The sequence below is a fragment of the Balearica regulorum genome, chromosome 5 (genome assembly GCF_011004875.1).
Source record: "Balearica regulorum gibbericeps isolate bBalReg1 chromosome 5, bBalReg1.pri, whole genome shotgun sequence".
Lineage (NCBI taxonomy): Eukaryota > Metazoa > Chordata > Aves > Gruiformes > Gruidae > Balearica > Balearica regulorum.
Window position 1 is genome coordinate 20020489 of NC_046188.1, and position 26705 is coordinate 20047193.

The window sequence follows — 26705 nt, forward strand, 5'->3', positions numbered from 1 at the left end:
CAGGTGTCGGGGAAGAAAAAAGGATTCTTCAGAATGTGATTCAGAGAGGTACCTTCTCGCTTCCTGGTATAAATGGAGACATCCAACCCCCTTTATCTGCAAGTGAAGTGGCATTTAATTTCACAGGCTTTTTAAACAAGAGGCAGTATCATTAATTAATTGTTCTTGGTTTCAAAGTGGTTTTATTCCCTTGCCTTTTGTTTTCCCCATTTGAGAAAGGACCAGGAGTGAAATGGCTGTTATGTGGAAAAGACACCCGAAAGACAAACCAACCATTTACCTCTCCTTCTCCCCGGGAGCGGGGGAAGAGCTCGGTCACTCTTTGTGGGGCCATCAGCTCCCTCATACGCGTTGTACCAACCCTTTCCCGAACAGAATGTAGTTCTAGTATGAGCCGAGTACGGGAATGGGCTTTGAGCCCTTCCTGATGATATACTTACTACTTCAACATGCCTCATCTTAAGCAGGAAACATTACCCAAACAGAACACAGAATGTGCTTTGAAAGTTTTTAATGGAATTCAAAGTAAAACTTCTTACACAGACATTTTCTTCTTAAAGTGTAAAAAAAATGTAAAATTCCTCAAACTTACAAACTTGGAAAATTAGAGACATTTCAAGTATGCAATCAACCTCATTTTATGAAAACAATGTATATTAAAAGTTCAAAATGCATGAATTTTTCTAACACCCTGTGCCCCAGGTGGTTAATCTCCCTTTCTGCTACTGTCCAAAGGAGGTAAAAGCTCAGTCCCAAGGTGGATCATAATCATTCACTGAGGGGAAAGAAAAAAAAAAAAAACAGTTCACATCAGTAACAATCCCGCAACAATGATTTGAGAAGTGATTTGCATCCTGACCCTGTAATGATTGAGACCTTTGCAGGTGAGAGCAGTTGGAGTAAAAGGCTCACGTGACTCGAGTATCTTTAAGACAGGCTGTGACTGCAGCTGTGGAAAGTTTGGTACTGGTTTATGAAATGAGGGACAGACAGCAGGGAGCCAGAAACTCTGAGAAACATCTGAACATTTTGGGGAAGACAAGATAGATCAAACACCAGTAAAGCAGAGCTGATGGTGGATTTTCAGCTTTATTCAAATAAAACTCAGTAAACACAACATGGCCAGGTCAGGACTCCAGTGACTCTGCCATGTCCTACCTGCAGGGCAGTTGCGTTTCAGCATTGCATCACATTAACTAATGTTTATGCTAGTCAAACCAGACAGTGTAGAGTTCTCTTTATAAGAAACAACAAGCATCTCTTCATACATTATCAATAACAGGCCTATAACATGTATCTGTTCATACAACCTTCATTGGTCATCACACATGCATTACTCCTGTGACTAAAATTACATTGGTGACATAAGTAAGTCACAACATACACTCTGAAGCTAATCAAGAAACATAAAATAAGACTAAAAAGAAAAAAAAGTCTGTCACCTGGTTTGAGTTCGAGTCCATTTCAAGGCATGGCGCGGAGGTACAGCCACAGTTGGATGGTAGAAAGTGCAGTCTGGTCGTGTACACTGGGTGTTAAATCTACAATGCTAAAACCAAAAGCGTTTCAGAAGAGGCCACTGGAAGGAGGCTGGCTGAACTCCTGAACAAGCAAATCTCAAATGTGTTACATGCAGATGTGTTTTACTGTGTGACACAGCTGACAGGTAATTGACTTGACAGCATAGACTAGTGCAATCAGTTCAACCCACTGACAGATGGAAATCCTTTTTCAAAAGTGCTAATTTTTAATTAGATGTCCCAAAACTGCCACTGTGCTGACAGGGGAAGCACCTTTGCTTTTAAGAGTTTACTGAGTTCAGTTTCAACTGACCTGCGTGTACAAGTTGGAGCAGGATGCAGCATTATCTGAGCGCTGGGAGAAATGCCAGAGAGTCACCTGGCTGATGATATCTGGGGGCAGGGTCCTGGGGACCCACGTGTTTCAGCACTGGTAGGGCTTGGAAAAAGCACTAAACCTACTGGCCTAAGAATATGCAGGGACACAATTCCATAGAATACAAGTACCTGAGTTACCCTAAAGTATATTAACGTCATTTATATAGTACAAGAGTTTGTAACTGGGCACTCTTTAAAGTTTTGTATATTGCAGCACATCTGAAGGAAGAGTCAAGAGTCTGAAATGCGTTCCCATGTAGGCTACAAGATGTCCTCTTCCGCTGCCCCTAGCTTCCTGCCTGGGCAGAGTTCTGACAAGTGCTATGGCTGCCTGCCAGTCTGAACCTCCTCGGAAGCATGTGGTAGAAAGATTAGTTAAAAATATAATTTTCCAAATTCTTTAAGTCACTGTTTTTGCATATTCTGTTTCTGAGTTACAATGTGAAAAGTGACAGCAAAAAGTGTGAAATGCTGGTGACACTTCCTGACCCAAAGTAACATAGTTCAAGTATCTTTCTAGAAAGGAAGGAAAGAAGTAGGAGATAATTCTTACTTTTGGGTGGTAAAATGGGCATTCCATTTTCTTACAAGCAGGAAAAAACTTGCACAGCGGACTACTGGAGGATATAGACGGTGTGGGAAGTGGTGCTGATAGCAGAAAAGAACAGAACAGGAAGTGAGCCTGGATCAGAATAAACTGCTTTTTTAATACAGTTCCACACAAACTTAAATAGATCAGTCCTTCCGCAAGAAATTACATTTTGTAATACACCAAAGTTCTGCAAGAAATATGGGAAGCAGATCACAATGCACTAAGTGGATCTCATCCTGGGGTAGAATGAGACTATCAGGTAATCAGTCATTAGTCTTGGTCCTTCACCATTTCAGGACATGGTGAAGGACCATGGTCACGGCAATGCTTCCAACACGTTATGCAGAGAAATTCAAACGTTACATTTAGACAGCAGCAAGCCTGTTGGAGCTTAAGCTGACTGGACTGAGAAGCGCAGGCAGTGCACTTTCTGGGAATACAGAGGAGTTGCTGGAAGTGATACAGGAGATAAGCACATTGCGCTCTGCCTTCCCACAAAGTAACAGAACTGCATCCTACTAGGACTAAGGGCTAAACCACTTCCAAAAGAGCATGGCTTCATGGAGTACAGCCCCTCCACCTTGGCACCGTTCATAGGCTCAGGAATACCAACCCGTAATCCAAATGCAGCTACTGCCTTCACTGGGTAACCTCATCCCTGAAAGTCATCTCATCATTACATAAACTCCTACAGTGGCATTAAAGAAAAAATAACGTTCATACAAAGACAGAAACCTCTGTTTTCAGTTTGTGTCACAAGCTCTTGGTAGAACACATATCCAATTTAAGAAACAAATTGAGTAAAACTGCAACGCTGGCTAATCCCTTCAGAAGAAGGGACTGCTTCTGCAAGTCACCACTTTGGCCTTGCACAGACTTCACAGGGACTCTCACATGCAGGGATTTTTCTGCTAACAGTTTTTGCGGTAACACTAGATTGTTATTCTTTATCTAGCATTAAAAGTGGAGAGAAAATTAATTCAAATCAAGCAAAAAAATTATTTTTTCACCACTGTCAGCTTCTGCTTCCAAAAATACTGTTTTCCCTTCAGCACTTTCATTTAAAGCTCAGAAAACAAGAGGTGCTCACCTGGTTTAGGAGGTGGATGGGGGGTTCGTCGGCTGGCATGAGTGTAAGGACAGTCTGGCTTAGTGCACTTTGCATCATATTTACAGTTTGGATGGATGAACAAGCATTTATCAGCAAATTTGCAGTTAGGAAAAACTCTGAGGGAAAAGAAATTGAGTCATAAGCCTGTACTTGGAGCAAAATTCCCAGCTGTTGTGCACAAAAGCCAGAATATCACAGAAAGCCACAACTACAACAGGACTTGTGCATGTGTGTTAGTTACTTCCAAAGCAGGGCACGCGGGTGTAGTGCACTACCCGTACACAAACAGATCTGCGCTCATTTTCCCTGTGGATACTCCACCAGCAGTAAATAACTGAACTACCTCACACTCAGTGGAGTTTAGTAGCAGGCTACTTGCTGTGAGCAAAGACACATTACTCTAAGTGTGCAGTGTGGAGTAGCAAAGGCACTGCCAATTCACAGAGGGGCAGAGAATTCTCTAAGTAACACGGTTCATTCACTGAAGAGAAAGTGAATTTAGTTATGTTGGATTTTAAAAGAAAATTCAATGTCTGAGTAAATGAAGCTACCCAATCTGGTAACGTTTATATGAAAACAGAAATTGTTCTTCTAGACTGTTGCTGTGTGTGGCAGAGAAGTCAAAGGCCCAGTGCACATTCAAGAGTTAGTCTTTGCTTTCAAATAAAAAAAAAAGCCCAAACAACCCACTGCGTTACTATGTAATGGTACCCTAACATGTTCAAAAGCATTCTGACAGCTAGCAGAAGAGTGCCTGTTGTTTTAAGAAGACACCAATTCCCACATCTCTAAGCAACACAAAAAACCCAGCCTGTATGCCAAACTAAGCGTTCTTCTGCGTGAGCACAGCTGTGACCCTACTTACTAAAACATCACTGTATTCTGACACTTGGTAGATGGGAAGAAAACAGAAGAAATTAGAATGGGATAATCCAGCTCCAATCCTACCCCAACAGACTTACACTGCCTTGGAACATCGACTAACACAGAAGGGAAATTTATAGCACCAAAATAAAAATAACAGGTCAAGTGGATGAGCTTTGCACTACTCACTTGCAAGGTAGCGTGGGGTGATGGTACACACACTCATCCCCGTTTTTACAGGCAGGCCAGTACTTGCAGCGCTCAAGCACCTTCTCCTGTTTTTGCAGCACATTTAACTGTTCCGTATCCACTAGGAAGGAAAGAAAAAAGAAAAAGAAAAAAAAAAAAAGCTGGGACCTTTATGATTGTATATGCAATCTGATGTACATAACAGAGCAGAATTGAAATTCGCAGTATTTCCAATTCTCCATCTCCTTTTAACCCAAGTCTTGATAAGCCTCTATTAATAAAAAAAAAGTCATGACAGTAAAAATTTATACACAATCATATCTGAAGAAAATTTCCAAAACTACAAAGTGAAAGAAGTCATATTATTGGACTGACAGCTGCTTTTTGGTGATAAAAGATCAAACTTGCACATTTACAAGCAAAATAATTTTCTTTTACAGCTCAATTTGGATTTGTGAAGTCAAACAGGCTAGATCTTGATGAGACAAAGATTCTTCAACTGAACCTTAGTTATGACTGTTCTGCTGAGCCATGTGTTAATAACAGCTATGCTTACCTTCTCCAAGGTATTTTTTGGCTCTAGAAAATTATTTCAAGAGATAAAGTAAAATACCAGTATCTGCACTAATCAGATAGGATTTATTAGTATGGGGACACACACTGAAAAAGAACCACTGTCACATAATTTTCTCGGACAGATAACCACATTCACTTCAGTTACCTGAACCCAGACTCCACTCCAAAAAGTATTTTAAGAAATTCCAAGCTGAAACATTCAATACCTTCACTACTCTTATAGGAACCTGGGACTTTGACTTTTTCCTATTCATGTGTAAAATCTCGTTCTGTAAATTCAGGCAATTAAGCCTATATCTTCATTGTTGTCTTATTTTCCCAAAACTGCCTAAACCTTTGGCTTTTCAAAACTTTCCAGGGCTGCTAGACTTACCTCTCTGATCTTACTAGTGACACACTTGCTCCAGCTTCATGCCATCCTCAGCCTCATTTATGCCTTCTCCTTGCAATGCACCGAAGGCAAACGATGCTATCCTATTGTAAAATCACGTGGCTCGTACAGATCACTTCCACACTGATCTGATTCTGTGTGAACTATAATCACACCCGCGCTCTTCTGCCTGACATAGCTAATCAAATTGGAATCCCAGAGATACAACTGTATCAGCAACACTCTCCTATAGCAAGTAACTTTAGTAAAAGCACAGATTTGCAAGGGTAGTGCTCGTACATACATTTCACTGTGCTAGTAACAACGTGCCAATGGATGTGTAACATTCCTTTCTTCTGTAAGACTGCCTGATTTGCACAGTAGTTCTGCAGCCAGCGGGACTGAAAGGACACGGACTTAAAAGATCTTTTGCTTCCCCCCACCATGGTTCTCCCATAATTGCATTACACATTTACAGTGGGATCCATGAAATTTAAGAGTTCTCTGTAGAGCATCAAATACTATGCTTTATTTAGTGACCTTAAGGCAAAAAATCCAAGCATGACCTTAAGGCAAGTATTCAACAGGTCTATGACAAAACAATATCCTCTATATTTTCCATCACCATGTCAGCATTCTAAACAATTCAAAGATATGCTTCAGCAACCAATTCCCCATGTAATTCAAAAGGTATCCTGAATATACAAACCATCACGTAAAATCATAAACTGTTTAAGTTCTACTTTCATAGACTCTAGCAAGTTGACTCTACCGGAAAAAAAAAAACCCAAACCAAAACAAAAAAAACCACAAAACCCCCCAATTTTCCCAATAGTGAGATGTGTGGAAAATTACCTACGTGCTATACTGCTCTAGTTTACCAAGATAAAGGCTTCTAAAAATATGGCCCTACTGAACTACCACTTTTCATTTGCCTAAAGAATGCTCCAATTTGAAGAATAAATGCCATTGCTTTGCTTTCTTAACAGTGATATATCCAAGAGTTCTATCCACAGTCAAACCACCACATTAATATTAGATCCTGTTGGTAAGCATAATTACCATCACAGCTCTCTAGCTGCCTCGTTACAATTTGCATCTGCTGTGCTCGAAGGCCTTTTAATCCTTTGCCGGCACCCATATTTTGGGTAACTGGCTTTAAGCCTTCAGTTAGACACATGTCTTCCTCCTCTTGATCAGAAAGGTATCCTGGTGGACTGGGCACACCATCCAGTGTCACGATGAACTTGGGACTAGCAGGTTTCTCTGGCTGTGCAAGTTGGTCTCTATCAAACAAAGACATTAGTAAAAGTAGGTTTTCTGACTTGAGAGGTTTGAGTAAAAGTGAGCGGCACTAGTAACTGAAAGTACTACAAAGCTAATCTATGGAGAGTCACACAGTAACCAACCTTCTCTTAATACTACTAATAATGCACTCCAATTAACAGTTTGCCTTCTAGTCTCCCTGAAGCACTAATAAGAAATACAGGTTTCAATGCCATACAGCTGAGAATTTGACAGGTACATTTCAGTTTGTTGCATTCTGCTCAACAGATAAGATCTGAAAACTCATTTACAGACACAGTTAAATAAAGTGATTAATCTTTTGAGGAATTTACAGTTTTGAGAGAAAAAGAGTGAGGGTAAATACCATTCTTGGAATCACAAACCTTTTAACACACAAACAGGTGTCTCCTCAAAAATACTGAACGGTGCACTATGAAACAGTGCGTGCAAAAGTTTTTAGGACTAGGAAGAGAGAACTGAGATACTGACACTAAGAACTTTGATGCTCAGCCTGATCGAAAGATCAGTCTAGCCTAGTATCCTGTACCTGACAGCAGTCAACGTGGGTAAAAGAGGGAGTTCAAAAACAGGGGATGCATACGTTTCTCCAATCTTCCATTGTCCTACCCATTTCACCCGAAGGACTTCCTGAATGGCATGTGATCCTAAATATTTGGAAATACACTATGGAGTTCTCATCTTTGACAAACAGTGATGGTATAAACTTTGCTTCTCTATGAAATTAGGCTAAATGCAACTATAGTGTAGAATGCCTTTAAAAGGCGAGAAAAACTACACATCAAAAACATCACTAGCCAGAACTTTAAAGTCCAAGCAGTCAGAAACTGACCTATTCACACGCAAAAATTTACTGCTCTCCTGTAGCACAGTCACAGTTTTTCAACTCTGACACTGCGAGGTTATCCTTTGGGTTTGTTTGTTCATTGTTGGTTTTAATTACCACAGGGTGTTTAAAAGCCACTCATGGAAAGGAAACTTTTTAAACTGTTTCTCAAACCAGGCAGCGCACAGTGATGAAGTACGTAACATTGTTTCCGAGTTCATTTTTAACTCTAACAGGTAGAGATACATAAAACTGTTTGGTAGCAGGAACTATCAAGGCCTTTAACAAGTTCGGAAAAATTACTGTGCACTGGCCATTGTTCCTGTGGAGGCAGTGACAAAAACATCCACAACCCATCATTTGAAGCTGACGTGAACTTTAAATTTCTCTTGGCCAAACTCCCAGTAAGGAGCCTTAAATGACTTGCCCCACATGCACCTGTTTGTTGGCTTATGGGTACTGAGCTACCTGCATGCAGAATGTGCTCTTTTGCCTTCAGCACTGAAAGCTCAGGATTCACCATACTCGATACTGCGTTACAAGACATTTAAGAAATGTACTCTTGGGGTGAAACAGGTATAAAGTAAAGGGAATTTAGGAAAATTACTACTTAACTAAGATTGCAGAAATCAGAACAGCTATGATAGAAAGAGCACTACTTTTCAGTTCCTTCTTCTTTCTTGCGATCAAAACCATGCTCAAGGTTACAGTTGACCCTGGGAATTATTTCCATTTAGAAGGATTTCTGGAGTTTTTTTGTCCCTGCTTTTTCCCTCTGCTATTCAACGTCAGTCCATTTTCCATGATTTCACGAGATCCTGAATGGACTGAAAAAGCACAAGTATGACTAAATGATTCTATCTAAACCCAAACAGCATTCTCACTAGTAACAGTCCTAAAAGAAATAGCTTTTACCGTGTCTGTATCAGACGTCCTGAGAGTACTCGTATTGCTTCTGTGGCCCTCTTTCCCAATTGCTGATTCTGTGGCACTATTTCCTCAGATAACTTGGGCTTCTTCAGGATAAATGACCTAGTATCTGTGTGGACCATAGATTCTGCATCACAGTAATCTGAATTGGGAGAAAAATTACATGGAAGAGAAAAATAAGGTTGTAGTTGTACTCTTTGGGCATATTTTTTAGTATCAGTTTACATGGCCAATAAGCTAATTTTATTTTGGTTTAATTTCTTACTAGTAGCCTCCGAAAACATTTTTACTTCCTTGCTAATTCCACAGAAGTGGCTCAACAGGAGCCATAGACCACATTAGGCCAGACCAGGAAACTTTGTCATTGGAATGGCTGTGCTGAAACAGCACTGAAGGGGCTCCTCACGCACCTAAAATCTCTCAGGCTTTGAACATCTACTGATGTAACGCTTTTATTCCTTAGAGATTTAGAAACCAGAAAATATTAGAAATCAGTATAATTAATTGAAAAGGAATAAAACAATAAAAGATCACAAGCCTTAACCTTGAGTCACTTCCAAGGTATCTTCAATCACAGGATCAACCTGGAGCCGAGAAGAAAGCTCCTTTTGTTCAGCTCCTAAAAAAACAGTAATTAGGAGCATATTTTACTGCACGTCAAAATGAAACTATAAAGAAGCATAGTCTAATTCCTTTGATTAAAAAAAACCCCAAAACATAACAAAACCCTCCAGACTTCTAACAAAAAAAAGCCATTCTCATTGTTGTGAACTCTTTTCTCATTGTTTCAGAAACAGTAACAAGCTTTCTCCAGCCAGATGGCACAGCAAAATCCAAATACTGAAAGACTCCAATCTTTGTCATAATCCTTGCTCAGTACAACTAGGTCTGTGGGCATGGCAACTTATAAAAGCCAAGTTCTTCCTCCACATTTGTAAATTCACTATTCAAAGAACACACACAGAGGAAAGCAGCTAACTACAAGGGACTACTTTATGGTCTTCCTAAAAGAGGTGAAACAAATCCGAGTAGCACTGTTCTACATTTGACTTATGGTTTGAAAAAAAATTATTTTGCTTTCTGTAGGTTTCCTAAGCAAGCTGTCATTTCCATTTCAATGGCAAAAGAGGAAGAATATTTAGCATAAATATTTTCTGTACGTTAATTCAAAGACTGATAAAGCTTCTTCTTACATACTTTACAGATACAATGTCAACTATTTTATGTTGGCAGAAAGAATCCAAATACATCTATATGAGAAATATAAGACTGAAAGATTTTTTTTTTAGTAACGAATGTTTACCATTCCTTAACAATGACTGTGAGCTGATGTAACAAAGATCTTACTCAAACCAAATTTCACTCAACAATCTAAGTATCTAAACACTCAGCAAGCGTAAACTAACTGCTTCTTACAGAAGTGTTTTTCCATCGCCTTACTTCTATGAGTCCTTGCAATCAACACACACACATATTTCTGTCTTCGTAACAAAATCATGCTGAAAAGATATTTTGATTGCCTTTAAATGTTATACATTTTCCTTCAGGAGTTTCTAACTGAAGTAAAAACAAAGTTTACTGTTCACACAGTTATCCTGGTATCAGCTGTCCTGTAATAGCAAATATTTACACCAAAAAGATAAAACAGAATTATTTGTGTGGTAACGATAGTCAGAAAGAGTATTTTGATACTTCATATGCTGCAAAAGTATTTCAAATGTAGAGTTTCTTAATTCTCTCACATAAGCTTTGTGACAGAATTACTCCTACAAGATATTAAGGGAAAAAATGCTAAGGATGGGGAAAAGAGAAGTTATGCCAATACAAATGGATACACTTGCTTATTGCATTTGCTTATGAAAAATTATTCTTCAGTGATATGCCAGAATGCTGTACCACCCTTTGCTTACCGATTAATTCCTCTTAGGTTATCTCTGTGTGTGTGTATGTATAGATATACGTATCTATCTTACAGCCACGCTTTAGAAAGCTTCTTGGTTTTCATGGCATTTCTATATGCAACTTTTAACACTGACTTAAAAATTAAAAGCATTTCTTTTCTCTGCTCAGCCTGTTGTAAAATGGCATTCCCTGGTAGAAATTTTTAAAGAATATTATCAGGTGACCTTGAATTCCTTCAGCTGACTGCTCCTTTGGCTCTTCTGCTTGAAGCTGAGAACTCAGAGCAGGCAGTCTGTTTTGCACATGGATTACTTCCAACTGAGATTCTTCTGGGCTAATTCGAGTTCTTGGTGCAACTGGAACAGTCTGTTTCTGTGGAACTTTAAATAAACAATGGTAAATCATTTACATACAACCCAATCACACAACAGTACTATTTTTACATATGGTGCTAACACAAGTCTAATAAATTCCTACACATACACACAAAAAAAAATCCCAAGCATCTGTCTCCACAAAAAGCCTCTTTAGCCACCTGTAAAACTCTTAGTGTGAAAGCACATTCGTGCATGTGTACAGAGCACTCGGAGTGGCATCTACTTGTAAGACAAAACAGCATGAGAACAATTAGAGTGACATCAGCAAAGTATTCACTCATCCACTTCTACACATAATTAATTTGATACTTTCTTATGTTACTGAAATCACTTTTCATTCCATCTTTCATATAAACAATCATGGATTACCAATGTGTGCTTTTCATACGGTGTCAGCTACCCTACGCTGAGGTGCTCGTAAATAGAATATAAAACTCAATGACAGTACAATCATAGAATTGTTTGGGTTGGAAAACACCCTTAAGATCATCAAGTCCAACTGCTATCCTAGCACTGCCAAGTTCACCACTGAACCATGTCCCTAAGCACCACATCCACACGTCTTTTAAGTACCTCCAGGGATGGTGAGTCAACCACTTCCCCGGGCAGCCTGTTCCAGTGCTTGACAACCCTTTCTCGGTGAAGAAATTGTTCCTAATACCCAATCTAAACCTCCCCTGACACAACTTGAGGCCATTTCCTCTTGTCCTATCACTTGTTACTCAGGAGAAGAGACCAACGGCCACCTCGCTACAACCTCCTTTCAGGTAGTTGTAGGCCTCCTTTCTGGTAGTTGTAGCATGGAATTTGGGGGTAGCAGGATGACAGGTTGACTTCTTGACTTTGCTTCTGCTAAGACCATCAGAACTGGTTTGTGAAAAGCTAAGCATATTCTTCCTTTGGCTGAATATCACATCAGCACTCAATTTCTGACACATACAACGACGACGTACCACTCAGTACACAAATGATTTATCATTTGTGATCTTACTGTTTTACCTATGTATTCCAACTTAGCTTATTTTCATATTCCATTCAAAATACTTAAAAAAACCCAAACCATGAACTATTACCTCTGACACAGAAGAACCTGCATGATACTTCAGATAGAATTCACAAATCACCTCTGTATTAAACCACAAAGCAATGCTTTTTGGTCTCTCCACTGAAATATTCTCACGTTGGTAAGTCAATCTACAAGATTACCGCTACCAAAAATCAGTAGTTTAAATTAATTTTAAGGTGTTCTGGCTATGTTCTATTTCCTGCCATATTGCTACATACGCAGGAAAGAGCTTCCTGCATCACCTCAAAGTACTGTTCCCTGTGTTGCTGCCTTTTCCACCATAAGCACTCCTTCCTTGATAACTGACACCAGAAGTTAGGAGCATCAGTGCTCCTACCTCTTTTCTTAACAAGCTGCTCATTCTGCTTACCATCTAGAACGAAGATAAGCTCTTAATGCTTGGTAGGCACTTACATTATTTGCTATTAATGAAGAAACAAAATTTTCTTTTAGAAGTTCATTTACTGTATGAAATATATTTTCTAAGTAGTCAAGCAATTCAATAGTTTACCAGAACTATTCTTAGTTAAATTTTCTTCAGTTCTAAGCTTGGCAACACTCTTTATTCATCATCCATAGAATTTAGTCTGTTTTAAAACCAGCTCACTCTATAGCCCACTTCTAACACGCAGAGACATCTCCTCCAATTCAAGAGCCTTTGAACACAGAGAACTCCATACGTATCTCACGCCTTTAGATCTACTTATTAGCACCTGTGCAACCTTGAAAATACAAGTAATGACAAGAAAACAGGGAAGAAGTCCACAGAGGCCATTTTGTAAATATGTTAATGTGGAAGGAAGATAGGTCTTTCTTACAGGTAGCTTGCAGGTTTTGAGAGAGTGAGCAAGCAAGCAAGAGATTTTGGATAGCTTTCAGTCTTGCTCCAGACGACATAAAAGTCTTGCTTTTGGTAGTTTAGTGAACACTCCCTCCCTGGCAATGTGCAATGCTTCCAGCTGACAACACTAAGTTTATTAACACCCGATGAAATGAAAGCATATGAGCTAATAGCTGGATTTACCCTTCTTCAACAGAAGTCTCTCCTAGCTAGGAGAACTGAAGGCCTACACACAGGCTCAGTTGCTGTATCAACTGCAACTCAATACTTAAAACCACTGAACTAAAATTGCAGCCTCGCTGTTTAAAGACAATATATGCTGATACACGAATCGGTATGTTGCTTGTTATTTTGCACTTCTATTACCTATATCCAGTGCATTTTGATTTTTTGCTCTTTGGCTTTTTTTCTCATCCCCTCTCAGAAGGAAGGAGGAGAGTGCAGAAAGGGAAAAAAGATCAACCAAATAGCTCAAACCACCTGCCTAATTCTGAACACCTTCCCCTTGGCAACCACCAACTTCAGAATACTTCTGGCACTTCCATTTTGTATCTATACACTTTACAGACTTACTATCTTGTTTAATACATTAACTCTTTCCTCCCTTGTTTATGGTTTCAGAATTCATCTCTGAAGATTAATGGAAAGTTCACTGACATGCTATTTAACATTCTGTTTTATCTCTCAGTGCTATCTTTAGCTTGAATTTCTAAAACAGGGCTTGGAAATATTACAGCTTAGCACAAACAAAAATAATGCTAATTACCAGTGGAATAATTGGTTGTTTTTGTAACCGATTCCTGTGCTTCAGAGATTGCTTTCAGTATTAAATTCTTATTGGCCTGTTTTGAAGGTGGCAATGAAGGTCTAAGGAAGATAAAAAAAATAATTGTACATGAATTGCAGCATCAACTGTATCTATGTTAAACACAGATATTTCAACAGATTAACACAGTTATGCACAATACTAATAGAAATCATCATCTGAAATAACTTTATCCATATTTGTTTTCAGCTTGTTAATCTATTCTGTGAATGGATGGGGATCCACAAAATGCTCTCAAAAATGGAAGCCAGAGACATGATTTCACCTCTCAGCTTAAGCTCCTGTAAAACCATGCTGCATCTGAAAGGCACAAACTCTGTCATTCATTTCCTCCCGCCTCTGCCCCTCACATGCATGTTGCTACGTTTGTGCTGGCACTAGTAATCATGGAGCTGCACCAGAGAGTAAGATCCAGCTGAAAACTGGCTATCAAAAACATATCAGCTTTTACAAAAAGTTTTCTGTTTGCTTTTGAACACCAACAATGAGGAATGTTGATGTGCTCTGGCACTGAAGATAAATTCAATAAATCTTATGCAAGCTAGCACTGTAGATCAGTAGAACCATCTCTTCCCTAGTTTAAATGTTCTTCCTCTTATTGTTGAAAATGAGATACAAAGCTTTGATGTACTTTGACTGACACCTGACATTCAGACAGGAAGCAGAAAAAAAGGAAAAACCTCTCAAGTCTTTTGAAAAGTTAAAATCATCTTAAAGAACAAGTGATAATTGGCTTGAAAATTATTCCTGAAATAAAAACAAAGTAATTGAAACTCCTGGAAAATTATTTTACCACATTAAATACTTTGCCTGAAACACGTCAAACATTAATATTCTTTTGCCAGTAAACTTTTCCCAAAATAGTGTAAAAATTCACGTTCTGTTGCAGCTTACGCACAATAATAAAAACAGGTTATAAAATCAGAGGAAAAAGGATGGTATAAACATACATCTCATCCACAGAGTTGTGAGATAGTACAAAAAAATATTAAAATGGCTTACTTAATTTTGTCTGTCAATTTTCAAAACTGTAAATGGTTTTCCCCAACTTCCACTTTCAAAGTTTTTGTTCATTAAATTCATTCTGGGAACCACACAGAATCACTGAGATCTTAAGTACCTTCTTTCTGGCTTTGCAGGTACAGACACACTGCTGGAGATGCTTCCTGTTCGCGATCCATAGTCTTCCTCCTCCTCCTCGTCTTCCCCATCATTACAGAATTTTTTCACTTTGACTACTGAGCTTACAACAGGCAACCGTCTCTTCCTGGAGCTTTCTTCCTACAACAAACAGAGAAGCCAAAACAATTCATTTAGCATAGAACATGTATTAATAAGCCAGCAAAGAAAATATTGCATTTCTACCTATAGCCAGAAGATGGAGAACTTCCATTCAAGTTGCACGGGTCTAGGACTACTGTACTGTCGGCAGAGACAAGTGACAGCACTAGAGAATATGAAAATGAGACATATTTACACTGAAACACCTCATTAAAAATGTAACTTTAAATAACATTCAGAAAAGGAGAAGAAAAAAGTCTTAAGTACAATTTATCCAACATCTACAGAAAAAGCAGGGTTTTCCAAAGAAATTAGAATCATAGAATCATTTAGGTTGGAAAAGACCTTTAAGATCACTGAGTCCAATCATTAACCTAGCACTGCCAACTCCACCACTAAACCATGTCCCTAAGCACCACATTTACGTGTTTTTTGAATACCTCCAAGGACGGTGACTCTACCACCTCTCTGGCCAGCCTGTTCCAATGCCTGACCACTCTTTCAGTGAAGAATTTTTTTCCTAATATCCAATCTAAACCTCCCCTGCCACAACTTGAGGCCACTTCCTCTCGTCCTATCACCTGTTACTTGGGAGAAGAGACTGACACCCACCTCGCTAAATTAATTCATCCTACCCTTCAAGATGCACCTGTCTGACAGAGAAAAGTGCAATCAGTATGAATGACTTTCTCTTCTGTACCAACTCTAACCTCAGATTAGTGCAAGGATTAATTTCTAGCAAACTAACATATTCCAAAGGACACCAATTAGTCCAACTCAACATAGCATGAAGACATACAAGCTAATTAACTCTGAGATGCAGCAACCTGTCATGTGATGATGTTAAACTATGCAATCTCTTTTTATCATTGGACCCAAAGAATGAAATCCCAAACCTACTGGTATCAGTGACAGAAGTCTTTTGATTTCTCCACAGTCCAGATTTTACTGGAAGTGTACATAGTAATTTAGGTTCCTAGGCAGTGTAAAATATTGCAATAGTTTGGATCGTACTAACCTCACTGCCTACTTTATCGGCACTAAGTTTGGAGGTGGGTCTGTAACTGTCTGCTAAGCTGCCAAATGCTTCTGGATTGCACAGCTGGCCTGATTCCAAAGACCTGCAGCTTTGCGTGTCTAACTGCCGGCTCCCCTGTAAGTTGCCCTGTTGTGACAATCTGTGCACATGTACACTGCCATCTGCACTCCTGCTAGCTGGTGGTCGGTAGATTTCAGCGGAAGGACGAGAACCATAAGTTACAGTTACAATAGGTTTCTTCCGTGACAAAGGATTCTCCTGCACGAAGTTCAGGTCTTCATCTATTAGATCATCTGGTTCAGGTTTAATGTCAATTACAGCTTCAGAAGGTGACAGTTCCCTCAAAGGCTTGACTGTAGATGTTAAGCGGGATGCAGAACCATCTTCACAAGACTGCCTGATAAAATAAAAAATTGCCAACTATTAACTCATCTGCAAATAAAGCTCTAGAAAAAGAGAACTGTCTTTTAAACAAAGCCAGCAGAGAAGAATCATTTAGATGTTATTGTTTATAAAAATCTAACACACTGATCACTACTTTTAGTTTGGTTAATTAATGTAAGCCCATCTGTTGCTTAAAGAAATGGAACTGAATTCCTGACTTAATGTGGTTTTTTTATGCAACAAATTGTGGCAATGCTTTACTCTTCAAAACTACTTTGATCTTTCCAAGTATCTGTGCTCTTCAGAACAGCTACTACAGTCACACAACTACTAATGTCTGAACGTGTGTTAAAAAGTAACCAGAAGCTTTACCGTGAAGCAGTGTTCCTTTGCTCCTGTGAGCTAGTTGAAACTCTTGAATCATTTCTTTCAGTCCGAGTGCTGGAAACTGTAAGAGGTGGCAAGACATCCTCACGCCTCCTCTCATCACTCACACATGAAGTGCTTTTGCTCGAAGGAAGGTTGCTCTCAAAGATAGTGGATTCTGAAGATTTTACACTAGTTGGCTCTGTGGAGACAAGTACCTTTCATTTTTCTATCAAAGCACAGCAATACAGATTTTGCAGTAAATGTGGCTAAGAAACTGCAAACAAGATGTTGCACTGATCTGAAAACACAAAAAGCTGAAAGCTTTTCAGCTGAAAACATCAGCAAGAAACACCGAGAAATAAATTCTGGACTCAGAAATACATTATTTATCTCAAAATAACAAGCAATTTTCTAAAAAGCTAGGACCCAAAAGACTTGAAATAAATTGAAAATTAACAAAACCGTCAGCTAAGATCTTTTCTGAAACTCATTAGACAAGCAACACTACACAGAAAAGATAAACCTACTTTCACTCAAAATTAATTTTCTTACTTACCAGTAGTCACAGATCGCAGCTTATCCAAAACACCATGGAGCCTGAAATAGATGGGGGACAGGGAAGGTAGCAAAAGGGAAAAAGGAGAATAGAACTTTAACTTACATTCAGAATAATCATCTTTTAGAAACCAACTGCCTTTAGCCCCCCATAACAAGCATCTCATTTATCTAAGATTCACCTTCCATCAACTGACATATGTTTAACCTCAAAAGGGAGGCTTTAAGTATCTTGCCTCCAGTGATTCTTCCTACAGGCAGGTAGGGTATTCATCACATCATCTACTTTTGGCATTTATTTGGTTTACATAATTGAAGCCAGTACATTTCCACTCATTACATTTCCACTCTTTCACTACAATCAATGGTGTGAGTTAAGTGTCTTCAACAGGAGTGATTCAAAAAACCTAAGTTAGAAGCCTAAAGTATAGTTGAAAAATTTATTTCATATATGAAACTTTAATTACACAGCAGAATTAAACATAATTCTAAATACAAACCTAAACAATATACAACTCACAGTACCTAACATACTCAGGATTCTTCCAGCATGCTTTGCATATACCAACAATATTCTCTGAGACATGTCGGTGAGCAAAAACATTTCAGCAAAGTACCAAATTTGCTATTTGCCTGTGAAAAAGGCACCAAGCTGAAGCAATATCAAAAGGCTATAAAATAATAAGGCTGTATAAAAATAAACACACATTACAGTGAGAAGAAAGAAAGAAAAGAAAAAAAAAAGGAAAATCCCAACACTTCAATGCGTATCCTACTTGGAATTCAAACCTGATCATGGCCATCTCCATAATTTTGACTGAGTACTAGAAAGGAATTAAGGAACAAAAACATACTGAAAATTGGGAAAAGTAAGACTGCATGTGAGAATAAGGGAGGCTTATACCCACCTCTTCGTGAGTTTTCACTAGAGCACTCTTAAAAGTTTCGTCAACCTAGCTCTGCTGTTGCGTATCAGTTTTCACACTGACCTCTGGATAACTGTGACCTGACACTTGGTTCAGAGTAAGAAGTGTTGGCCAACCAGCAGGACTGCCAGGTCTGCCACAGAGCTGCTGTGAAACATTTGCCAGATAACCCCAAATTACCAGCTCGAGACAAACCAAGGAAGATGGACCTTGTTGAGTATTGTATTTAGCCAAAGACCCAATGTTTAAATCTGTAAACATTCTGGGTTGCCTTTAGAAGAAATAAAAGCATATAAAACTCCCAACAACAATGCTATTTAACTTTTTTTCACCAGTCCTATTATAGCTTATTGTATAGGTTTCACCTTGTCTTCTTTTCAATCATTCTTTTAACCAATACCTACTTTGTTACCTGATAAAGCATTCTGACAATGAATTTGTATTTATAAGCAAATGTGGATACTGAATTGAGATTACGAGACTCATTACATTTGGAATTTAAGTAGGTGCCAAAACCTGCAGGAGCTATAATATCTACATATAGCTGATATCCAATTCTAAATATAGATATATAAAAAAAATAAATCTTGATTTCTCTTCCCTCCTGAAATTTGCTTTCTCTACATTATCTTTTCAATAAGGTTTTAGTTTCATTTACAAAGCCATAGAAGTTTTATGCCATGTATTATTGTGTTATTTTTACTGTATATCGGGATTCCATCAAAATCCTAGTACTGAAGTTACCCTCATCAACTTGTAAACCTCACTAATTTGTCTAACTGATTCCCAAAGCTACTATGAGAAAGACAACTGCATGACTTGCTGACACAGTGAAATCCAAAAGTTTTGCCTAGACAGGCCACGAGAGGGAACAAAGAACATAAATGCTGTGAAGTTTTAAAAAAAAGAGGTGCATGTTTATTGCACTCATTTCTTATATTTGTTACAAATGCCTGGAAAAAAAATGAAAACTTTGAAAGCAAACTCAAATTACATCCATACAAGTAACACTGTCACATGGAAATCCATTGGTTTAAAAAGCTAATTGTAATTTAAAGAGTGAATTGTAATAGCTAGAACTAATTTTCACTTTTTGTCAATGTTTATGGTTTCATAACATACCCAACTTCTAAAATGTTTCTCTCTGCTATTTAACAGCATAAAAGCTCCTAACCAAATAAAGGGGAACTTAACTAATCACATAGAAGAAATACTGGAAGTGAATGTAACCAGTCAGTATGAAAATTTCAAAGTATGCAAACTGAAAAATGTAGTATTTCTCTAATCTATACAAAACAAAATAATGTTCCTTAAAACTATATTAGGTTAGAGACTCAGGAACAAGATTAACTTGAAAAAATACACACCTCTGAAAACAAGAAAGTTCTCTGGAGTGAAATATCTGTTTGGATACTCTGAAACATGGACTTAATTAAAGGTTTATACTGTAAACCAAATTCGGTATTAGAAAATGCATGAGACATATAATGGCTATGGTTTTCATGCAGCATAGCATAAACTAATCCACACTGTCGGGAGTTTAGAAAAGGGTTCATCTGTTGCTAATTGTCCTGTTCACAATAATTCCGGGGTTTTGGTTTTGTTTTGTAGAGCTGGGTGGTGGTAATAAATAAACAGCCTGAGAGGTGGGAATACCTAAGCATTTGGTGCTAAGCCTTGTCAAAGACGATATACAGAATTAGATCCACTGCTCATCTGTCCTGATATAGTAATTCCCATGCACAACAGCAATGTGAAGCACTATTAGCATAAAAGCAAAGAAGTTCGTCTTTGAAAAACTATTTTACATCTACCTATAGTGAATAACACTCTCATGATCACAGTGGGCTTTGCAAGAATAATTTTTTTTTAAGTCAAAGTATGGCCCTCACCTGAGTATTTCAGACTTCATTCAAAAATTTGAGTGGACTTAGGAGCAAACAAAGAATATAAGCCCTCCAGTCCTTTGCCACTGAATTATCACTGCAACAGCCTAACTGTTGCCAGACTAAAAATAACTTACTTATTAGACCTGCAAAGTAAAAGTTTTGATTAATGTAAATTACACAATAGGAAGAAAAGTAACTTCTTAAATTCTCAGGTTTCACTTATAGAAAGCAGTCCTGATTACCGGCAAGAAGTGTGACAAGTAGCTTACAAACATACCAGACAGTAAACCTGACAGTATTGTTTCCAAGGAAAAGGGAAAGGTCTTCTGTCATCTGCTCCTGACTCTTCTTATTGGCCACCATAACCATAATATAATCAGGGAGCTCTTCATCTAATAGAAAGAGAAATATGTTGTTTTAAAGTATAATAAATCACAAAAGACATCACAAACATCCTTAAACATGTAACCAGAATTTTTTTTCCAGTTTTACTACAAAAACTCTGCAGGCAGAGGATCAGGTAAGCAAATTAACAAGACTTCCATTTCCTCTGAGGTTCAACACCAGTTTCATCTATGAGTGAGAAATAAAAGATTGTCAACTTCACAAGAGCATAAGCTGAAGGTAAGATTGAAGTATTTAAAAATACTTGAGTAAGCAATCAAGGGCATGCTTACTCATCAGAATGGATAGGAAAGTGCTCAGAATCTGACATTAACACATTAAGGGTTGGGGGAGTCTGGTACTCAGCTTTTTACTTCAGCCTAGCTCTGGTCTATTCTGAAGGACTGAACAGCGCATTTGTTGCTCAAGGGCACTAGCTATGCTTCTTGAGCACATATTTCAATATAGTTTAATCAAGCACCTCATGCTCTCCAATACCACTCCATGACATGAACATAATAACAGTAAGTGAAGATAGTTGGGAAATCCACTTCAAGTTGTGAATTTGAACCAAGCCACTAATATAGCTGTACTCATTTCATCAAGTCTGTACACAACATTAAAAAAACCTCAAAAATGAAGACTCTTAAATAGAAATAAAAATACAAATCAAAGGAATTGGCTTTCTTCTATGTCTCTCTATGCACCCTGTAAATAATTCACCTGTACCCTAGACTACAGAAATAACATTCATACATTGCACCTGCACTCCACTACTGCTATTCAAGTGTTCCAACATAACACATTCCCAGCCTAAACCCTACCTTTTTTTTTTTTTTTCTGGGGGTGGGGGTGTTAGGGTTTTTTTAATGTAAACTACAAGTTGCACAAGATGGATGGATACCCAGATCTAGGAACTTTGGATGGATACCCAGATCTAGGAACTTTGGATGAATTTTATTTTTTACCCAAGCTACTTTTAAAACTGATCAGTTCCTCAGGTGGTTCAACATATGATAAAGAAGATACTTTAAGTATAGGTCAAAACATAAGTTAGCACAATTACCTGTAACAGTATGATAGGAGGAGGAAGGAGAGGAGGAAGGAGAGGAGGAAGGAGAGGAGGAAGGAGAGGAGGAAGGAGAGGAGGAAGGAGAGGAGGAAGGAGAGGAGGAAGGAGAGGAGGAAGGAGAGGAGGAAGGAGAGGAGGAAGGAGAGGAGGAAGGAGAGGAGGAAGGAGAGGAGGAAGGAGAGGAGGAAGGAGAGGAGGAAGGAGAGGAGGAAGGAGAGGAGGAAGGAGAGGAGGAAGGAGAGGAGGAAGGAGAGGAGGAAGGAGAGGAGGAAGGAGAGGAGGAAGGAGAGGAGGAAGGAGAGGAGGAAGGAGAGGAGGAAGGAGAGGAAAACACTGCTCTCAGTGACTGCGTTGGCTTATGCCAACTTAAATTGTATCAAAACTACAGCCTTTTGAAAATTTTGATAGTTGATGAATATTTAACTATCTTTATTTTGCTTCACAGATAAGAATTTTTCCTTTTTAAGTTCTACACAACAAATAAGTTTCAACATGTCTTGTTGTAGACAACTTTTTGAAAGAAAAGAACTAGCAGTTACAGAAAGAAATAAAAGCATGGTTCTTGCTCACAGAGGCTAGAATGAGGGAGAACCAATTTTTACCAGATACCTAAAAGAAGAAATAGAGAGTTTTTGAAAAACATTACTTGAAAAGTTGTCCAAAATTCTCTAATTAAGAAAAGAAACCTGAAAAATTACATAAATTTGGAAGCAGTGGTTTAAAAACAAAAAAGAAGCCAAGGGAAGTCAGACTTGGTGATAAAGAATAGAAAGTTATTTAAAGAAGTTCAGAAGCTGACTAAGAAGAGAATGCAGACATTGTATGCTGATCTTGGGAACTGCCTTCTAAACACAAGGAACAGAAAGAAAAGAAAACCAGAGAAAAAATAATCAGCCATAGTTGGAATCAAAGATTACTAGTATTCTACCAGCATCTTAGTATTAGAGATAAGAAAGTTGCTTGTGGGGTTTTTTTCAGAAATGCAGGAAAAAGCAGCCAAAGAATTAAGGACTGAGAAACTGAAACCTGGAATGTCAGTAAAAAGCCAAAAGAAGTTACTGAAAAAGACAACTTTTCAGGTAGTGAAAAAAGACAACCTGACAATGAAAAAATTCTAAACACGGTTCCTTGGTACCTGCTGAGTGCAGAACATCAGCTCGTAGGTAACTCCCTTCTACAGAGTCAATACATTTTGATTTCATAAATACACTGTCCCCCTTTAAATAGGAAATAAAATGAATTCAGGATCAAACTACAAACTTTGAACTTGGTCCTGCGACTCATGGGATCTCTGAACTATGCTCTCAATTCCTTTCCTTCACCTGAAATCCAAGAAGTATCACACACAAGAACAAGGCAGTTGCAGGACTAAGGTATTCTTTTTCCCACAGAACACTGTGTTAAGTTACCAATTTTTACTGCTGTAAAAAACATCTGCTCTTAAGTGCAGTATCCATTTCATCCTGGATTCAGGAAAAAAAAAACAAAACCAAAACCACAGACGTTCACATTGCTCATATGTCCCTCCTCACAATCCAAAATAAAATCTCACAAGACCTCTAAGATTCAGTTACATATGTTTCATCAACATTAGCTTAATGTAGCTCTTGTTTCCCCCCTTACATTTTGCAGATTTGTCCTACATAATGTTTCCAACATGGCCTCTCCACCTCCTAAAACAGTCAACCTATTTCTTACAGTAATATCCTTCCTCCTAATTTTGACAAATGCCTCACCCTGAATTCAAAAGGCTGTTAAAAAGATGCCTAAAAGACTGACTCCATCTCAGAGTGGTCACAGGTAACTGCTGTTATGTTTGCACAGATCTCCCTTTATAGAATGTTTCTCCTTCTGCTTCAAAGAAACTTCCTTAAATATTCACAAACATACTGTTTGTTTGTTTTTCTTTCAAATCCCTTGTCACCATTTCTCCTTGAAAGTGGAGACTGTTATTAGTTCTTCATACATTGGTGTCCACATACTGCCTCCTCTTACGCTTAGACTATAAATTTCATGCTTAAGGCTTCTGTATGCTGTAACACAAGTAATAATAAATAAATATGCTGTTTCATTAACTAGCTGGTTGTTTCCTATCTAACAACAATGAACCTAAACAAGATTGCTAAACACATGATAAAACTTACCAACATAAGCCCCCAGCTCCTGCAACTTTCCTTTTATAGCACCCTAAAAAATAATGAAATAGCATTTAAGGGATGGAGCAACAAAGTATTTCTAACTGCAAAATGGTGGGAGGCTTAGCAAAGTTTTTCTCATTAATTGTTTGAACATGTTGGTTTAACATGTTACTTTTCCTATTCTTCACTACTCGTGATGTAAATGTTGTAACAGTGAGGGATGGACAGTAGAATAGCAAGAACTGCCAGGAATTTCACACTCTGCCATATTTCCTATATATCAGTTCCTGGTGCTGCCAGACAACCTCCAAGTCCCAGACGTCCTTTTTTAAGCAGAGACCATCCGGGCTCATAAGGTGCAAAGAAAACGAATCCCGAGTGGTTTGATAAAAAGGTTATTCCCTGCTCAGCAAGAAAAAAAACCCCCAAACCAAAAACAACCCCACAACAACAAAAAAAAACACCTGCTCGGACTTTCAAACTGTGATTGCTGTGCGGGAGCAGCTGACAAGACCTGACGGTAACGGGGCTTACACCATAACGCCCGGCTACGGCTGCTCCCTCTCCCGGGTAGCCCCCGGTTCCGGGCCTGCGTCCCAGGCGGGCTGCTGCAGGGCGAGAACTCCAGCTCCGCGGGAGAGATGGCAGCTGCTCTCCGGGTACGGTAGGACCTCGACTCCGCTTCCCAAAACAACGACTCTCCTGCTCGTGCCCCTCCCCGGGGAGCCCCGAGGCCGAAACCGCCCGCCGCCGGGAGCTCCCGGTAAGGCCGGCCTGGCTGAGGGTTCACCCCGCCGCTTCCTTCCGCCGGGGGAAGGGGGCTCGGCGGTGCAGGGCCCGCAGCGCCTCCGCGTCTGAGGGGAGGCCGGAGAGAGCTCGGCGCGACCCTGGCGCCGCAGCTATCGGCCGGGCCTGCCCCCCACACGCGGGGTCAGGCCTCTGCCGCGGATGGAGAGGGAGCGACCCGGCTGCTTCTCTCTCACCCGGATCTTGCGGCTGATCTCGGTGCCGATCTCCATGGTCGCGCCGCCCCGGTCCTGGCCCTTCCCGTCGCGCCGTGCCGTATTCTCTCCCCTCCCACCGCGGCCTCCCGGCTCCGCTCCCGCCGCAGGCCGCGCCGGCTGTGGAGCGCCGCGCCGCAGAGTGGGTGGCCTCCGCCTGCGGCGCCCCCTGCCGGGCCGCGGCGATGCCTCCACCTCGCCGCCTCGCTCCGCCGGTCTCGCGGCAGGGGTCCCCACAGCGGGGCGGTGAGAGCGCGCCGGGGGTGCGCTCGGATAGCCCGTGGCAGACGAGTAGGCACTCACGTAGAGGTAAAAGGTGCCTGGTCTCACTGGGACGCCTGTCAGCAACCCCCGTTGTCTCCCCGCGTCGCTCCTTGCCCCTTTCCCAGCAGCTGCCCCAGCCAGCTCCTTGGCGCTCGAGGTGCACACCAAGCTCTGCCTCTTTCACGCAATGCTCCATGTGCCTGTAAGCACCTGGCTCCGCGGCTGGCGTGGGCCCGAGGGCGGCCCGGTGGGTCGGCGTGCCCCTGAAGCGATGACGGCGGGCAGAAGGGGGACAGGTAGCCCCGGGTGGGAGGCCGGCGGGCAGGGAGTCCCGACTGCCCCGGGCCGTCCGTCACCACAAACCGCCGCTGAGCCCGTGGCCGCGGCCTGCCTTGCTCGGCAAGCAGCAGGCAGCCACCGCACGCTCGGGAGTCTGGCCCTAGAATAAAGAAAATAGATGTAACAGATGTCTCTTTAGCATATTTCTGAATAGTTGCATGTCAGAGGGCCTACTCTTAATTACTCGAATGTCACATTCACCTTTTTTATAAGTTGCCTCTTTCTTCATTCCTGGTTTGTATGAACCTAGTTTATAAAGTCCTGCCACATGGTTTAGGATAAATATGAATACCATAAGATTAACTACAAGGTTATTTTAATATTAATGCTCTTTCTTAAAAAGTACTCAAATTGAGGATTCAAATTTCTGTTTGTTAAAAAACCTATATTATGGTCTGGGAACACACAAAGTATCAAAGCAACTTTTAATGCCATACTACAGCTATATTATAAAAGTATTTTACTATTGAATTTTAGTTTTGTGACCCCACGTGAGGCTGATGATAAGCCTTAAAATAACGTTTGGTTTGGGGTTTTTTTGTCATCTTAGGAAGAGGTTGCGGCATCTACTAGCCTTACTGCGACAAGGAACCAGTTGCAGAGGGAGGAAGAACTATGTTGAAGTTAGGTTTGAGCCATACCATTTATCTTTTGCACCAGTGTCCCAGCTTAACTTCACTGATTTACTGAGTAGTACAATTATAGAATGCCCAGCCTACAGATAAATGGTCTTTTACAAGTAATGCCACTGGGTAAAATAAACTCCAGCCATTGTAGTTAACAGCTGTATTAATCTTTTTCTGCATCACTGCTCTTAATATAAACCAAACATCCTACAGAGATAGCCTAGACTAATTATTGCTAATGATCTGAGCTGTTTGCCTGATTATACTTACAATATACTGGTGTTACAGTGAGATACAAGTGACAGATTAGTTTAATTACAACATTCCATTTTAACCTTCAAGAGACACGTTTTGCTCTTACTTTAGTATTGGAACAAGAAAAATAATTATTGAAGGACAGAAATAGGAATTGAGTTTACTTCATAACTAATGGATTTCCATTAGAAAGAAATATTGTGTTTAAAAAGAAAAAAAAAAGATGCATCCTTTGTGAATAACAGCAGGAGCTCATTGCTTCAAGTTCAGCACTGCATTATGTGTAGGAAAACTGCCTGTTTTTTCTAATAGGAAAATTCTATAACCTTAATTAGTTACTTAGTAGAACACAATTCAACATTTTACAGTACTTTTTAAGTAAAAATGAATCTTGCAAACATGAGATTTCAGGCTTCAAGCATGTAATAGGCATATTGTATGCTCATTTTTCTAGCACCCTCCATTCTCTCTACTACCATCCAGAAATATGTAGTGAGGCATAAAGACCCA

At 39.7% G+C, this 26705-nt stretch overlaps 1 protein-coding gene across 6 annotated transcripts; it reads right to left on the minus strand.

The window, feature by feature from the left end:
* Window positions 1-494: 494 nt before the first annotated feature.
* On the minus strand, window positions 495-24848 carry ZC3H14 (zinc finger CCCH-type containing 14). 6 transcript variants are annotated; one of them, XM_075753739.1, is made up of 17 exons: window positions 24694-24848; window positions 23717-23759; window positions 20394-20508; window positions 17303-17343; window positions 16750-16945; window positions 16222-16390; window positions 14794-14954; window positions 13614-13714; window positions 10788-10943; window positions 9206-9280; window positions 8647-8803; window positions 6663-6886; window positions 4655-4775; window positions 3581-3717; window positions 2452-2546; window positions 1443-1549; window positions 495-775 (listed from the first exon to the last, which is right to left on the minus strand). In XM_075753739.1, the coding sequence occupies exons 1-17, from the start codon at window positions 24727-24729 to the stop codon at window positions 769-771; spliced, it is 1941 nt and encodes a 646-aa protein (XP_075609854.1). In that variant the 5' UTR covers window positions 24730-24848; the 3' UTR covers window positions 495-768. The 6 variants fall into 6 exon arrangements, with proteins under 6 accessions (XP_075609854.1, XP_075609853.1, XP_075609850.1 ...); XM_075753738.1 differs by having other exon boundaries at window positions 16216-16390; XM_075753735.1 differs by having other exon boundaries at window positions 15973-16390.
* Window positions 24849-26705: the final 1857 nt, after the last annotated feature.

Excerpts from the sequence above, each read along its gene's own strand:
- ZC3H14 (XM_075753735.1), bottom strand. The coding sequence starts at position 24,729 with ATGGAGATCGGCACCGAGATCAGCCGCAAGATCCGG. Across the intron at positions 17,344-20,393 it reads ACTGTCAGGTTTACTGTCTG|GCTCCATGGTGTTTTGGATA; the intron begins GTATGTTTGTAA and ends CATCTATTTCAG. Across the intron at positions 13,715-14,793 it reads CCTGCAAAGCCAGAAAGAAG|ACCTTCATTGCCACCTTCAA; the intron begins GTACTTAAGATC and ends TATCTTCCTTAG.